At 45.6% G+C, this 15,938-nt stretch overlaps 1 protein-coding gene across 1 annotated transcript in view; it reads right to left on the reverse strand.

Annotated features, from left to right (window-relative positions):
* LOC141247658 (uncharacterized) overlaps positions 1-13,739 on the reverse strand; it is a 31,806-nt gene extending 18,067 nt beyond the window's left edge. The window contains exons 1-3 of the mRNA XM_073669249.1: positions 13,404-13,739; positions 13,073-13,287; positions 11,097-12,671 (exon numbers count right to left, since the gene is read on the reverse strand). Coding sequence (XP_073525350.1) covers positions 11,097-12,671; positions 13,073-13,268 — 1,771 coding nt within the window. The 5' untranslated portion in view covers positions 13,269-13,287; positions 13,404-13,739. The remainder of the gene's footprint in view (positions 1-11,096; positions 12,672-13,072; positions 13,288-13,403) is intronic.
* Between the last annotated feature and the right edge of the window lie 2,199 nt (positions 13,740-15,938).

The following is a 15,938-nucleotide window of genomic DNA, read 5'->3' on the forward strand; positions in this document are numbered from 1 at the left end:
ACCGTGGAGCAGCAAAAGCACACTTCTGTCTCTCTGGCCTACACCAGACTATTTTCAACAAATATATTTGTGTCTGAAAAATCAGGGAGACACTATTATTATTTTTATACAGCAAAAAATGCCAAAAACAGGATAATAGAGATGTTTTACCGTGGAACATCAAAACCACAGTAATAATTTACTGGTGTATACCAGGCTTTTTAAAATATATATATATTTGCGGCTGAACAGTGAGCGACACACTCAAACTGTTTTTTGTAGATACAAATGGCCCAAAAGTGGATAATACAGAGGTTTGTACCGTGGAACTGCAAAACCACACTTGTATTTCTCGGGCCTACACCAGACTATTTTCAACAGATATATTTGTGTCTGAAAAATCAGGGAGACACTATTTTTTTTTTTTTTACAGCAAAAAATGCAAAAAGCAGGATAATAGAGATTTTTTACCGTGGAACAGCAAAAGCACACTTCTGTCTCTCTGGCCTACACCAGACTATTTTCAACAGATATATTTGTGTCTGAAAAATCAGGGAGACACTATTATTATTTTTATACAGCAAAAAATGCCAAAAACAGGATAATAGAGATGTTTTACCGTGGAACATCAAAACCACAGTAATAATTTACTGGTGTATACCAGGCTTTTTAAAATATATATATATTTGCGGCTGAACAGTGAGCGACACACTCAAACTGTTTTTTGTAGATACAAATGGCCCATAGAACTGCAAAACCACACTTCTATTTCTCCGGCCTACACCAGACTATTTTCAACAGATATATTTGTGTCTGAAAAATCAGAGGCACACTTTTTTTTTTGGAGGGGGGGGGGGGGCACCAAAAGGTTAATAAGATGGGTATTTGTACATTGTGAAGGAGGTAAAAAAAAGAGGATTTAGATAAAAAAAAAGGATTTTTCCTGGCCCCCGGGACCTGGAGCTAAGTCCAGCAATTTCAGCAACAGGAGCAGCACACAGGACTGTAATGCAGCGTTTGCTGGTATCACCACTGCGTCTCCTATACAGCCTGCCTGCCTGCCTGATATACCTGGGATGGATATTAGTCCTGAGAAGGACTGTTTGTTTGATCTGGCAGCCTTTACAGACCCTACGCTAACTATTTTGCAGGATATATCTCTCCCTAAATCAGCAGCGCTGTCCCTACACTGTCTGATCCGGAGCGACTGTGTCCAAGATGGCGGCGCCCGGTTTTAAATACTCGAGGTGACGCTGTGCGGCCAGCCAATCACTGTAATGCCCACAAACAACATGGCTGCAGCATTACAGTGACTGGCTGGCAATCCCTGCATGTTCATTGGCTCTGTAAAGAGCGCCAAACATGCAGGGCGGAGACCCGAGCTCCCGCCCGAGTAACCCGGAAATGCTCGGTGCTCGCCGAACATCCCGAGTAGCGTGATGCTCGGGCGAGTACCGAGCAGTGTCGAGCATGTTCGCTCAGACACTAATAATCATACATAGACAATTTCTCCCGCAATTGCAAATCCTGAAAAGACTCCCCATCCAACATCACTAAATACTTGTTAAAACAACCAAACTTTAAAAACAATTTTACAAAAAAACTGACGTCTATTTTTTCATTAAGACCAAGTGGACCCTGCGCTTGTGTGCGCATGGTCCACCATGCTTCTCTCCTCAGGAAGAGTTTATGTAAATCTCCTCCTTGAGCAGGTAAGTGGACTTTTTCAAAACTCGCAAAACGTAGCACTCAGGGGTCATCTCCCATTCTGCCCCCGTGTCATCTCCCATTCTGCCCCATGTATCTCCATTCTGCCCCCATGTCATCTCCCATTCTGCCCCTATGTCATCTCCCATTCTGTCCCCATGTCTCTCGATTCTCACCCCATGTCTCTCCATTCTGCCCAATGTCTCTCCATTCGGCCCCATGTCTCTCAATTCTGCCCTATGCCTCCATTCTGCCCCTATGTCTCCATTCTGCCCCATGTCTCTCCTTTCTGCCCCATGTCTCCATTCTGCCCCCATGTCTCCATTCTGCCTCTATGTCATCTCCCATTTTACCCCCATATCATTTCTCATTCTGTCCCATGTCTCTATTTTGCCCCGATGTCTCTGTTTTGCCCCCATGTCTTTCCATTCTACTACCTTGTCTTTTCATTCTGCCACCATGTCATTTTCCATTCTACCTCCATATCATCTCTCATTCTGCCCCATGTGTCCATTCTGCCCCATGTCATATTCCATTCTGCCCCCATGTCATCTTGCATTCTGCCCTCTTATCATCTCCCAGTCTGCCCCCATAATGTGGCTTTACAAAAAAAGTATAAAAAAGTTTCTCCTTACCTCACTGAGCGGTGTCCTGACACTCACTGAGCTCAGCATACAGCAGGGGCCCACTCGCTGCAGCAAGTCATTCTCTCTGGCTCCTCGGTGTGAGCGGTCAGATGGGTTACAGTGAGGGACATCTGTCCCTTGCTCACTCTGATCGCAGTGCAAGCAGGGGACAATGATGAGGGTAGCGTTCAGCAGCTGGCACTTGGGAACAGCGCTAACTGTACCACTGATTCCCAGGTGTTGGTACATGTCACACTGATGACACAAGAATGTCATCCATGTGTCATCAGTGTCCACGCGTGTTGGACATTTTTGTGGCCTGTGCTGCAAGAAAAAAAAGGACAAATCAGGTTTTTTTTCCCACGGACACACGGTCCATGAAAACATGCTGACATGTGGACCCATTCATTTGGAGACACTGACACGTGAAAGAGGCCTAACTCTGGACTAGCTGTGATGCTATGGGGGCCATCTTGGAAGCAGGAGGAAAGGAATACTATTCTGATCAGAGGAGGCAACAGGAGGCAAATTGTGAGTACCAGATAGGATGACTATACATGAGAAATATATAGTCACTTCTCTACCTCATGCTGCCCTTAGATTAAACAGCAAAAACCTGCTGACAGATTCCCTTTAAGTCCCAGTGTGCAGGATCACTTTTAGTCATAGGATAGCAGCATATATAGTCCAGAAATGCTCAAAAGACCAAATAATCTGCAAATCTGTTAACGCAATAAATGGGAACAAACTACTTCAACCAGACAAGTAATGGGAATGTATTGCATAATTTCAACTGCATATATGTGACGCGCCCCCTGGGACATATTCCTTTTTGAGGGGAATACCCGGCACCGGATCAGATGGGGGGTTGTAGTCTCCGAGCGGCTGTGACCCGGCCCCGTGCCCAGGGCGTCAAGCTAAGTGTTATGTGGCAGTCCTTACTGATGTTATAAGAGTTCTTTTGTGTCGACTACGCCACCCGTTGTAATGCGGTCACTGTGGCCGCCGCTGCAGCAGGGTCCGCTGAGGCTGATGGTGGATGTGCAGCTTGGTGGGATAACCCCCAACGGGAGGGGTATAGCCTCAGAGGGGACAGGCGCAGAGGATGGGGGTTGTGGTGGTGCGGTGCAGCCGGCAATGAAGACAGACTCGGGTTGTGCAGTTAAGGGTGTTTACTTACTGCTGATGTTGTACTGGTCACTCCAGCTGCTAGTGACCACCCGAGCCGTGCTGCGTCCACCAGGTCCTGGATCCAGCCAACCCCCAAACAAGTCCAGCGCGTGGCCCTGAGCTCTCCCTCTGTCCTTTCTTCAGCCGTCCCCACCAGTGATTCACCTAGGTCCAGCTCCCTCGGGCCTTCTTTTGGGACACCCTTGGCCCTGGGTTCCCTGACCCTCCATGTGGTGTGCCTTCGGGGTGAATGTGGTGGGTGACCGTGACAGACACTGCCCACGGTCTCCGGTCTCTGGCTGGGGAATGTCTTTACCCCCACCAGCTTGGGTTCCGGTACCCTCTTGCTGACTCCTCACCCGGTGCTCTAATTTGGGTTCTTGGGTCCCTTCAGTCTTCCCCCTCTGGGTCTTTCTCTTTCTTTCTCCTCTCTCTCTCTCCAGGGCTGCTGTTTCCTTCTCTCTCTCCAACTGACTTGTTCTCAGCGTCTGACCCTGATCTAAGTTGGTGCCCTCCTTATATATCCCTCTATGTGTGAGCTCAGGTGACCAGCACCCAATGAGCTCCTAACACTACCCAGACTGCTCCCCCTATCTGCCCCTACACTACATGGGATGTACCACCCCCCTCCCACTCCAGCCAGGAACAGGCTCGGTTGTACCTGCACATTTCTAAGTGGGAGTACCGTCGGCCTGCTCCTCTGAAGTGGGATGTGTGTAGTGCATGCAGTCTATCTGAGCTCAGTTCCACACTCCTTCCTTACCCGGGAGTGGAATATCACACCTCTGGGTTGAGGTGCAATACCCCTGTAGCAGCCGAATCCTCAGGGTGCTACATTCCCCCCTGGTAAATCACAGCACGTCCTCGGGCTGTAAGACATAAAACACCAAAACATACAAAATTTTTATATGAACATATAAAACATATAAACATTATATATATATAAAACTTTTTATATAAACATTCTCGTAGACTTCTCTTGTCTCTGGTTCCTCCTCCGGACACTGTGCAACGTGTGTCCGGGAAAAGTGCGACAGTCTCTTAGAAAAACTCTGGTTTTCTTATAAAACCGGTAGGGGGCGCTTTAGGACGCGCAACTATATACAGGGAAGTTGGAAGTTGGCCGCTCTCAGTCCTCGGCCAGGTAGAGGGTAGGGAATGGCTGCTCACAGTCCTCAGCCTGTAGGATGAAGGGGTTAACGGGTAAACAGTTCACTGGTCCCAACGGGGACTATTTTAGCAGCAACGGCTCACTGTGCCCCGACAGGCAACTATATACAGTCTCTACTCCCGTCCTCAACGACGGCTCCCTCCTGCTTTTTCTTAGTGATACGGTGTTGCTTCAGACCCGTCCGGGTCCTCTGGCTCCTCCCAGATGCGGCACTCTTGGTCTTATGGGCGCGGTGGTGGTGGCGCCCGGGTTGCCCAGGCCTTGCGGCCAGGCCTGGGGCACCTGGAAGGTGAAGGGCACCGTTAGGACGGCGGCGCCCTGGGCTACCTGGCCTTGCGGCCAGGCCGGAGGCTCCGCGGAGGTAGGGGGCGCTGTTGGTGGTGCGGCGCCCGGAGGTACTAGGCCTTGCGACCAGGCTGGTGGTACTTCCTGCTTGGTCACGCTCGGGGTCGAGGCGTGTGACGTCACAGGGGTCGCGGCGGCGGCTTCCGGTTGGGGCCTAGTCTGCGTCGGTGACATGGCGTTTTCGGGCACAGCAGGGGGACTTTCGGGCTCTGCGACGGGGAGCTGGGGCGGGTAAGCGGTGTCACGGCTTGGGGTATAGGCGTCCCCTTTACCTGCCTCCATGCGTTCGGCTCCCTCCTCGGCGCCGTCTCCGGCCTTGGGTCCTCCTGCGCCATCCTCAGAGGCGGTCTGCTTCCTCTTCCAGGGTAGCGTGCTCCGTTGACTGGTCTCTGCTTGCTGGGTCATCTCCCGGCCCCACTCCGCCAGTATCTCGCGCTGTACCCGGGCCATCCTCCTTGCGAGGCCCTCCAGGGCAGTTTGTGCACACTCCCGGTCTCGGGGGAGCTGCGCTAAGATCTCCGCTAGACCTAGCGGGGTTGTGGACTCTAGCAGGCTCCTGACCATCGGGTCGGTGCTGCTCTGCTCTGCTTCCGGCAGGCTCCTGGCCAGCGGGCCGGTGCTGCTCTGCCCTCCTTCCTCGGTCTCTAGCAGACTCCTGGCCAGCGGGCCGGTGCTGTTCTGCTCTCTTTCCATCTCCGGGTGAGCTTTTCTGCTGCTCCTTTCCAGGCTTCCTGCCTCCGGGTGCGCTCGCTCCAGACTGCTCCAGGCGACACCCATCTTTTCTCTTCTCTTTCGTCTCCTCCCACTTAGAGGGCGGTCCCGGGGCAACTCGGTGACTGTCAGCTCCAGGGGGAGTTCTTTCACGCTGACAGACACCTCCAGCATCACAGTCTCTGTTGGTGGGGGCGGTTTCCACTTTTGGCGCCATTTTCTGTCCTGGCCCACGATGGGAGGTGGCCTCTTGCCCTCCTTTGGCACGCCCATAATGGCGTCCGCTGCTCTTCCAAGGCGGGAAATCTGCGGTTTTGGCGGGAATCGTCGCCCAGTGGCGGGAAACTCTGCAGATGGCGGGAACAAGCTGGAAATGGCGGACAATCGGCGGGAAACGACTGGTGATGGAGTCCGATGGCGTGGACCCTCCGGAACCGGCGGGAGACTTCTTTCTGAGGTAAACTTGCACTTTTCTTCAGGCACGCAGTACCCGGGTGTTGCGGGCACGTAATCCTGCCGACTACGCCAAAGTTGACGCGCCCCCTGGGACATATTCCTTTTTGAGGGGAATACCCGGCACTGGATCAGATGGGGGGTTGTAGTCTCCGAGCGGCTGTGACCCGGTCCCGTGCCCAGGGCGTCAAGCTAAGTGTTATGTGGCAGTCCTTACTGATGTTATAAGAGTTCTTTTGTGTCGACTACGCCACCCGTTGTAATGCGGTCACTGTGGCCGCCGCTGCAGCAGGGTCCGCTGAGGCTGATGGTGGATGTGCAGCTTGGTGGGATAACCCCCAACGGGAGGGGTATAGCCTCAGAGGGGACAGGCGCAGAGGATGGGGGTTGTGGTGGTGCGGTGCAGCCGGCAATGAAGACAGACTCGGGTTGTGCAGTTAAGGGTGTTTACTTACTGCTGATGTTGTACTGGTCACTCCAGCTGCTAGTGACCACCCGAGCCGTGCTGCGTCCACCAGGTCCTGGATCCAGCCAACCCCCAAACAAGTCCAGCGCGTGGCCCTGAGCTCTCCCTCTGTCCTTTCTTCAGCCGTCCCCACCAGTGATTCACCTAGGTCCAGCTCCCTCGGGCCTTCTTTTGGGACACCCTTGGCCCTGGGTTCCCTGACCCTCCATGTGGTGTGCCTTCGGGGTGAATGTGGTGGGTGACCGTGACAGACACTGCCCACGGTCTCCGGTCTCTGGCTGGGGAATGTCTTTACCCCCACCAGCTTGGGTTCCGGTACCCTCTTGCTGACTCCTCACCCGGTGCTCTAATTTGGGTTCTTGGGTCCCTTCAGTCTTCCCCCTCTGGGTCTTTCTCTTTCTTTCTCCTCTCTCTCTCTCCAGGGCTGCTGTTTCCTTCTCTCTCTCCAACTGACTTGTTCTCAGCGTCTGACCCTGATCTAAGTTGGTGCCCTCCTTATATATCCCTCTATGTGTGAGCTCAGGTGACCAGCACCCAATGAGCTCCTAACACTACCCAGACTGCTCCCCCTATCTGCCCCTACACTACATGGGATGTACCACCCCCCTCCCACTCCAGCCAGGAACAGGCTCGGTTGTACCTGCACATTTCTAAGTGGGAGTACCGTCGGCCTGCTCCTCTGAAGTGGGATGTGTGTAGTGCATGCAGTCTATCTGAGCTCAGTTCCACACTCCTTCCTTACCCGGGAGTGGAATATCACACCTCTGGGTTGAGGTGCAATACCCCTGTAGCAGCCGAATCCTCAGGGTGCTACATATGCATTACTAAAAAGATTAGACTTTTTGAGGCCAGTGTACTTATTTTGAAAATCTGTGTCAGAATGGTTATGTAAACTTTTTTGAAAGTTTTCCTGCCAAATACTAAAAGGAGCATTTTAAAAGGCTATCTAAAGACTAGGGGTCTGTTTACACTGACCGATCATTTACCCTACACACTGACGATCAGTAAACCTTCACCAATCGGCAGTTGTTTACACAAGCAAACCAAAACAAACTATGTATACTGAGTGATCAGTGCGCATAGGCTGCCATAGTTTCTGGCAGTGTGAGTCCTGTTTACTCAGGACAATGCACTGCCGAGAAAGATAATCTTTTGTACTGTCTGAAAGATCATTCCACCTGATTAACGAGTGTTTGCAGACGATCGACAGCCTGTTTACCATGGAAGATAATCGTGATTGAGGGTTCTTAAGAATAATTCGTTCACGATTATCTTTCAGTGTAATTGCCGGTTATACAGCTCATGAGCGCAATTTTAAGCTAAACTCAATCTCTGCCCACCTAGCCTGATTGACAAGACCCTCAATCAAAATCCGCCATGCTGCTGCTAAAATCACTCACTGCTCAGTACAAGATGCATCTGTCAGTCAGACTTGGAGTTGGGGGCAGCAGAGAATGAGTTTATCTTCTGAGCTTTCTCTCGAGCCTGCAAAAAAAATGAGTCATTAGTCCACTTTTTGCACTATTTTGATCTCTTTTTTACCACCTGTAAAATGAGTTTTGTTGACTTGAATTAAGCTAAGGTGCAATACCACACACCACCTGTGTACATGAGTGGTGCTGTTTACTAAAAAACAAGCTGAAGTATGTACATGTGCAGTGATTTTATATGACATAAGGTGGTAAAGAAGATGCTTTTATGTAGTAGTGATCTGCTGGCTTATTGCTGATGTGGCACTAATTGAACAGGAGACCTGTCTGTTTTCCATTATTATCACAATTCACAGCTGTTGTACAGTTAAGTTATGGGCACATCACACATTTGAGAGAAAAGACCATCAGGGGGGTGTGGGGTAATAAATCTATTATTTATTACTAATTTGCCACCACAAAAAAATACCAATTTTTTCACCCTGAAATGATGGTATAGTTACTCTTTAAAACTTATGATAAAAGAGTATCTTATTATAATGTGAGCCTAGGAAAGGGTTAAAATGAAACAGAGGTCTGTGTATGTACATGGATAAAGCAGCTGCTATCTATCGACTGGGTCTGCAACTGGTAAGTATTAAAAAGAACATATTCAATGATCGTAGTGTGAAAAATTGGGTATTTTTGCAAATTACTAACACATCTGCATCCGCATATATAAAATTGTTCAACGTATGTACATTGTGGGCAAACAACTGTGCTTTTCCATATTAAATGTATGCAGAAAAAATATATATACCCTACTAAATTTAGTGGGACCAGGGATGGGAGAATTGATTTGCGGTGCATCTGCCAGATCAGTACTCTGTGACCTGCGAATCTCCTTACCAGCATACCCATCTCTTCTTTTGATTGGTCATGTTGGCACGACACTGTGTGTGCGTCACTCTGCAATAATGATTTTGCGCCAGCCCTGCTAATCAGAAGAGGAGGCGGAAGGGAATGCCGGGAGGTAATAAGATTCGCACCTCTCACGGCCAGTGGTCACAGATTACTGACCTGGCCAATGGACTGGAGTCCTGTGAATCGAATCTCCCATCTCTAAGTGGGAAGCTATAATATAAAACCTAAATGTATATAGTACAAGCTATACATGCACATGTCACACACAATACTATTCTGTATGGCAGGAGTCAGGCACATATCCACATTTTGAAAAATCCCAAAATTTGTCTCACGTTTTTCAACTTTTTGCCCTTTTGCATCAAGCCTAGACTCTTTTTTTAAATCTTAGGTGGCGCCCAGCAAAAGAGAGCGTCATCTGCAACCAGGCAACAATTCTACTATAATATATGCAAAAAGCTGACATACATTGTAACTGAAATCTACGGTAGCTCACTCATTGGATATATTCGTTTTCTGTTACACAGGCAGGTCAAGGTTGCACCGATGAGTGTGCCTCTTAATATATTTGCTATATCTTAATCAAGTGGGCTATAGGTTCTAGGCTGGAGAATGAAACATCAGTCTTGTTAAATTCCCCCCACCCCTCCGCATCCTTAATGTCTTTGTCCCATGTTGTGTCTTATGAAAAGCAGTGTATTTTGAGAAAAAACATTGGAGAAGACAATAAGTGTATTGTAAGAGGGTATATGCAGCAGAACATCAGCAGCAAGATCCGCAGTGGCCTAATTTGACGTGCTGTAGATTTCAAATCCAAAGAATTAGAGAATTTGGGTGGGAAAATCTGCTGAATTAATGCCCTGTTTGTACAAACAGAAATTTAGATTGGAGCTTTGTTTCTTGCAATAAACTTTGAAGAAATACTGAACGCTTTCCAGACTTGGTTAGTGGGTCGGGGAGTGAAGAAGACTGTCAGTGCTGGCACAATCTGTAAATGATGCAGATGGTGCCAGACACTGTCAGTCTTTTTCATCAGGAGCTCACTGTTTATGTACCACCCCTGGAAATGACGGTAGTAGATCTTGGGCAGGAAACTGAAGGAAGAGTGACCTGTCAATCACTGTCACGACATAAGCAGCGGGAGGGGAATTGGGAAGAGAGGCAGCAGAGCTTTACTTGCGGCTCATTTGAATAACAATTCAACAATAAATTTCTCTAAAACGTAAACCGAGATTTCTAAACTAAAGGTATAGATGTAAACAGCATTACAGTGTCTTTACATAGCCGGCATTGTTTGGGGTATTAACACTGATGACAGGTTCCTTTTAAGTACATAATAAAGCTCACACTTCCTCTAATAACATTTTCCTTAAAGAAGCACACAGTGGTGTGAAAAAGTGTTTGTCTCCTTCTTGATTTCTTATTCTTTTGCATGTTTGTAACACTTAAATGTTTCAGATCACAAGACAAATGTAAATATTAGACAAAGATAACACAAGTAACATAAAATGCAGTTTTTAAACGAAGGTCTTTATTAAAGGAAAAAGAAATTCAAAACTACAGGGCCCTGTGTGAAAAAGTGATTGCCCCCCCCTCCCCCCACTAAAACATAAATTAACTGTGGTTTATCACATCTTTGGGAGGCTAAGTTCAATTTCCCTAGCCACATATAGGCCTGGTTACTGCCACACCTGTTCTCAATCAAGAAATCACTTAACACTAGGACTACTGGACTCGTGACCCCGCCTAGAACTACTGAAAGGAGTCATTTTGACTCCTTGCTTGTTTTCGTTTATTTTTAGAGTTTCATTTGTGGTTATTTATTAATAATTATATTTTTTGTAATGTATTATTATTGTGAGATCCAACAGTAATGCTTTTGATTGTTTTTTTTCTGCTTTTCTTATTTTTCTACAGAAAATAACAATAATTATAATAGACGTTTTTCAAACATTTTTTTTTATTCAAGTGCACACATATAAACAACAACTGAAGAACAAAAAGCAGAGAAAATGTAGGTGGAGGAGCATAAAAATGAAAATATGGCGCAGAATTCACCTTCTAAACATTTGGTGTTTCGCATTTTAGGCATTGCCTTTGATTTATGGCAGTACATTGCCCACACAAAGACTTACCACAAGTCTTACAATTTCCGACAGATCTATTTTTCTTGCACTTTTCTTTGATCTGGCAAAATTTTGTTTGAACCATCACTTCTGAGCACGTAGAAACTTGGGACGTGGAACCCTTTTCCCTATCTGTGACATAAGGACCACTCAACTCTCTCACAAGCGTTTGCAAAAATGCCTTGCGTGACATTTTTTGGTGGGTAATCTCCTTGAATATTATCCATGCATTTATACCCGCAAAGTCTAAGGCATTTTCAAATGCATGAACAGGCCATCTCCTTGTGCATGTTCGTGTGGTATATTTTCGTGCCATCTGATCCACTACATCTACTCCATATTTTGTTTCATTGTAAAACTTTACCGTTTCTGGAGTTTTTTTAGCGGAATCAGACGCAACAACAACATCTGGATGGACGGAACTCAAAATGACAACATTTTTGTTGGGCTTTCCTTGATATACTGTAAGTGTAAAATTGTCTTCATTTCTAAACACTTTAGTGTTGTACAATTCCTCTTTCATGGATTTTATTTCTTTAGGCACTTCTCGCCTTATCTTGTTCAGTGTTCCCACGATGGTTGTTCCTTTGCTTTTTAGCTGTTTAGCTAATTTTACTGAAGTAAAATAATTATCGGTTGTAACATTGCGAACTTTTTTCAAAAACGGGTCCAATAACTTCATTACCACATGGTCAGCTAAACGGTCCTCAGCACGGCGTGTGTCATCTTTGCCTAGATAAGGGAAGCCATTTGCCAGATATTTGCTCCTCTTATCAACAGCTAGCCAATATTTGTGGCCATATTTATCTGGTTTGGAAGGCATGTACTGCGTGAATGGACACCTAGTTTTGCTTGGGAAAAGTTGCTCAACCACCGTTATGTATGGGCCAGGTTTGTAACACGCAATACAATTTTCAATAAACCTGTCCCACACAGTAGAAAATAGAGCAAACTTGTCCGTTTGCAGTCTCTCCGATCGAGTAGATTTCTCATCAAATCTGAGAAACCTCATAATTTCAACAAAGCGGTCCCTAGACATTGTCGCTTTGCAAAACGGTATTCCCCAGTCATTACACCAAATACTGCTAATCGAGTGACGGTTCGTGCCAGATATTCCACGAGCATAGAATATCGCAATGAATGCATCTAGCTCCTCATCAGATAGAGTAAACTGTAAATTATTGTTCCTGCATGCTTCTGCAAGCGTACAGTTCTTTATATGTGTCAGTATATATGAATCAAAAAATAAACGCCATACGCTCAAAGGACTATCGATAATGATATTTCTTCTGGCGTATCCTGTAGGGCCAGGTGCTTCTCGAAGAATATTTTGGCTGTCACGCCTACCAGGCAAGTGTTCTCCAATTTCAACAGGTTTCCATTGAATACCATCCGCTGAAACTAGTATTCCTTCAGATTCGCCTTCTCTGGTGTTTGTTGTTGCATTACCTTCGCCGCCATCGTTATCTGTTGTTCTTTCATTTCTGGGACGTTTTGCTGATTTTTTCTGTCCACGACCAGGAGGATGGTCACGAGGCAACATAACTGCATGAGCCCGATCCCCAGTTGATGTGCTTGGAATATCTGTAAAAAAGTTGATGAATATTTAGAATTTTTGTTTTGTAATGGTCCGTGCACACTGGCTGGATTAGCGGCGGAATATCTGACCGGATATTCTCACCACAATCCGGCCCGTACCTGCCCGCTCAGGTACAGAGCGGAGTTTCATACCTGAAGCTCCGCTCCGAACCCCGGGCTGGAGCCGCTGTCTGGGACGGAGCCGTGCTCGCGCGTAAGCAAGCGCTGCTCTGTCCCTGACAGCGGCTCCAGCCCGGGGTTTGGAGCGGAGCTTCAGGCATGAGCGGGCAGGTACGGCCTGTATTGCGGCAAGAATATCCAGATGGCTATTCAGCCAGAATTCTGCTAGTGTGCACAGGCCCTAACTCAGTGTGTGGAAGAACAAATAAATACACATAACTACTTACCTTCTGGATTTGTTCCTTCTGAGTCTTCAGATTCACTTGATATGTTCTGAGGAATGAAATCTTCATCACTGTCAGAATCAAATACATGTTCCTGCAATTCGGATTCCGATTCATCCTCCGGTATGGATTGCAAAGTAGCCAGAATATCCTGAGGCTTTATCAAACGTCTTCTCTCCATATTCCTCACAAATTCCATAATTCTATATAGTTCCCTGCTGAAAAATAGAAATGAAATGAAAACTAAAAGAAATAATAACTGTTCTGCCACCTTCAAAAGTAGGTGGGCTGAATCAGTTGACAGACAGCTAAACTATTTCATAACAATTCATACCTGTATGAGTCTTCAGAGCTCGTATGTCTGCGTCTGTTCTCTTTGTCTCTTCAGCTGAACTGAAAGTAAAGTTACTATCCAGAATACTGTCTCCTGCTAGGACCTTAGAAAAACACCACCCTTCATTAGCATAAGATAAGAGCCTAGAGTAAACAAGCTATTTTGTTCAGCATTACACAGTAATACAAGCAGGTAAAACACAAGGAAAATGTGAAAAGTTGACATGTAAATTGAACTACATCTATATGAACATCAGGGTAAATAAGACAGAGTGAAAAAATTATGCACAAAACTTTATAGCAACATTTAGTGACAAAAGGACCTCAAAATATAGTAGGGAGTCAAAATGACTCCCTTCAGTAGTTCTTGGTAAATTTTGAAAAAAACGCGCAAATTTTTCACCAAAATTATTTATTCTCACAAAATCTTTTTTCACATCATATTTGAGGAAAAGTCACCGAGTTTCAAGCCGGAATTCTGAAAAATGTAGTCACAGAAGAGAAATAAAAAAGGAAAGGAGTCAAAATGACTCCATCAGTAGTTCTAGTGTTAAATAGGACTTGCCTGACAAAGTAAAGTAGATTAAAAGATCCTCAAAAGCTAGACATCATGCTGCGATTCAAAGAAATTCTGGAATAAGTGAGAAACAAAGTAATTTAGATCTATCAGTCTGGAAAAAAGGTTATCAAGCCATTTATAAAGCTTTAGGACTCCAGCAAACCATAGTGAGAGCCATAATCCACAAATGGCGAAAACATGGAACAGTGATGAACCTTCCCAGGAGTGACTGGTAAACCAAAAGTACCCCAAGAGAGCAGGAACAACTCATCCAAGAGGTCACAGAAGACCCCACAACAACATACAAAAGACTGCAGGCCTCATTTGCCTCAGTTAAGGTCCATGACTTCACTATGATAAAGAGACTGGGCAAAAATGGCATGCATGGCAGAGTTCCAAGATGAAAACCACTGCTGAGGAAAAAGAACATAAAGGCTCGTCTCAGTTTTTCCGGATAACATCTTGATGATGGCCAAGACTTTTAGGAGAACACTCTGTGGACTTACGAGACAAAAGTTGAACTTTTTTGAAGGTGTATGTCCAATTACATCTGGAGTAGAAATAACACAGTATTTCAGAAAAGGAACATCATACCAACAGTAAAATATGCTGGTGGTAGTGTGATAGACTGGGGCTGTTTTGCTGCTTCAGGATCTGGAAGACTTGCTGTGGTAAATCGAACCATACATTTTGCTGTCTACTAAAAATCCTAAAGGAGAATGTCTGGCCATCTGTTCGTGCCCTTAAGCTGAAGCGCACTTGGGTTATGCAGCAGGATAATTATCCAAAACACACCAGCAAGTCCACCTCTGAATGGCTTAAGAAAAACAAAATTAAGACTTTGGAGTGGCCTAATCAAAGCCAGACTTTAATCCGATTGAGATGCTGTGGTATGACCTTAAAAAGATGCTTCATGCTCGGAAACCCGCCAATGTGGCTGAATTACAACAATTTTTCAAAAAGGAGTATGCCAAAATTTCTCAAGAGCGGTGTAAAAGACTCATTGCCAGCTATCACAAATGCTTGATTGCAGTTATTGCTACTAAGGGTAGCCCAACCAATTATTAGGTTTAGGGGAAATCACTTTTTCACACAGGGCCCTGTAGGATTGGATTTCTTTTTCCCTTAATAATAAAGACCTTCATTTAAAAACTGCATTTTGTGGTTACTTGTGTTATCTTTGTCGAATATTTAAATTTGTTTTGTGATCTGAAACATTTAAGTGTGACAAACATACAAAAGAATAAGAAATCAGAATGGTATTCACACCACTGTATTTCTTTTGATACAACCATACTTTTATTCATACTTTTATCTTGTTCTGTATTTGTAGTTAATTCCAAAGGGGCCAGATATAGGGACTTGCTGTAGTAGTCCCTCCTGCAATGTCTACACTTGTACATTTGCTAGTATCTCATTACCATCTTCCACATATGACCCATGAACGTTATACACCACGGGACACTGAAGAAAGCCTAGAATGTTCTGTCATGTCACAGCCATATTGCAGTGTTTGCAGGCTCACCCCCCACTACCTAAAAATGTAAATTTTACAATACTGGAATATTTATTCATTTACACATACTACAATGGTAACCCTCAGAACTTGCCAAACTTGCCTTGTGTAATGTTTACCACAGTTAGACCATAAAGACTATGCCAGGGGCAGACATATCAAGCGCGGCTCTCTCGATGCACTTCTATCTTGAAAATAATCCAGAAAGAGAGCTCAGCAATTTTGGGGACTCCCATACAAAAGGACAAAGAGAGCTGTGCATGTGCAGCCACCCTTCCATTCCTGACATCATGTCAGGCGCTCTCAATCGCTACATACAGTTTTTCCTTTCTTGGCCTTGTTTCAGAGAATATGAATGATAACAAAAAAACGTTTTCTCCACTCATGGTTATTGGTTGGGTGAAGCCATTTATTGTCAAACTACTGTGTTTTCTCTTTTTAAATCTTAATGATAACCAAAA

The sequence above is a fragment of the Phyllobates terribilis genome, unplaced genomic scaffold (assembly GCF_046119375.1).
Source record: "Phyllobates terribilis strain yellow unplaced genomic scaffold, ASM4611937v1 Scaffold_2__4_contigs__length_985480577, whole genome shotgun sequence".
In the NCBI taxonomy this organism is placed as follows: domain Eukaryota; kingdom Metazoa; phylum Chordata; class Amphibia; order Anura; family Dendrobatidae; genus Phyllobates; species Phyllobates terribilis.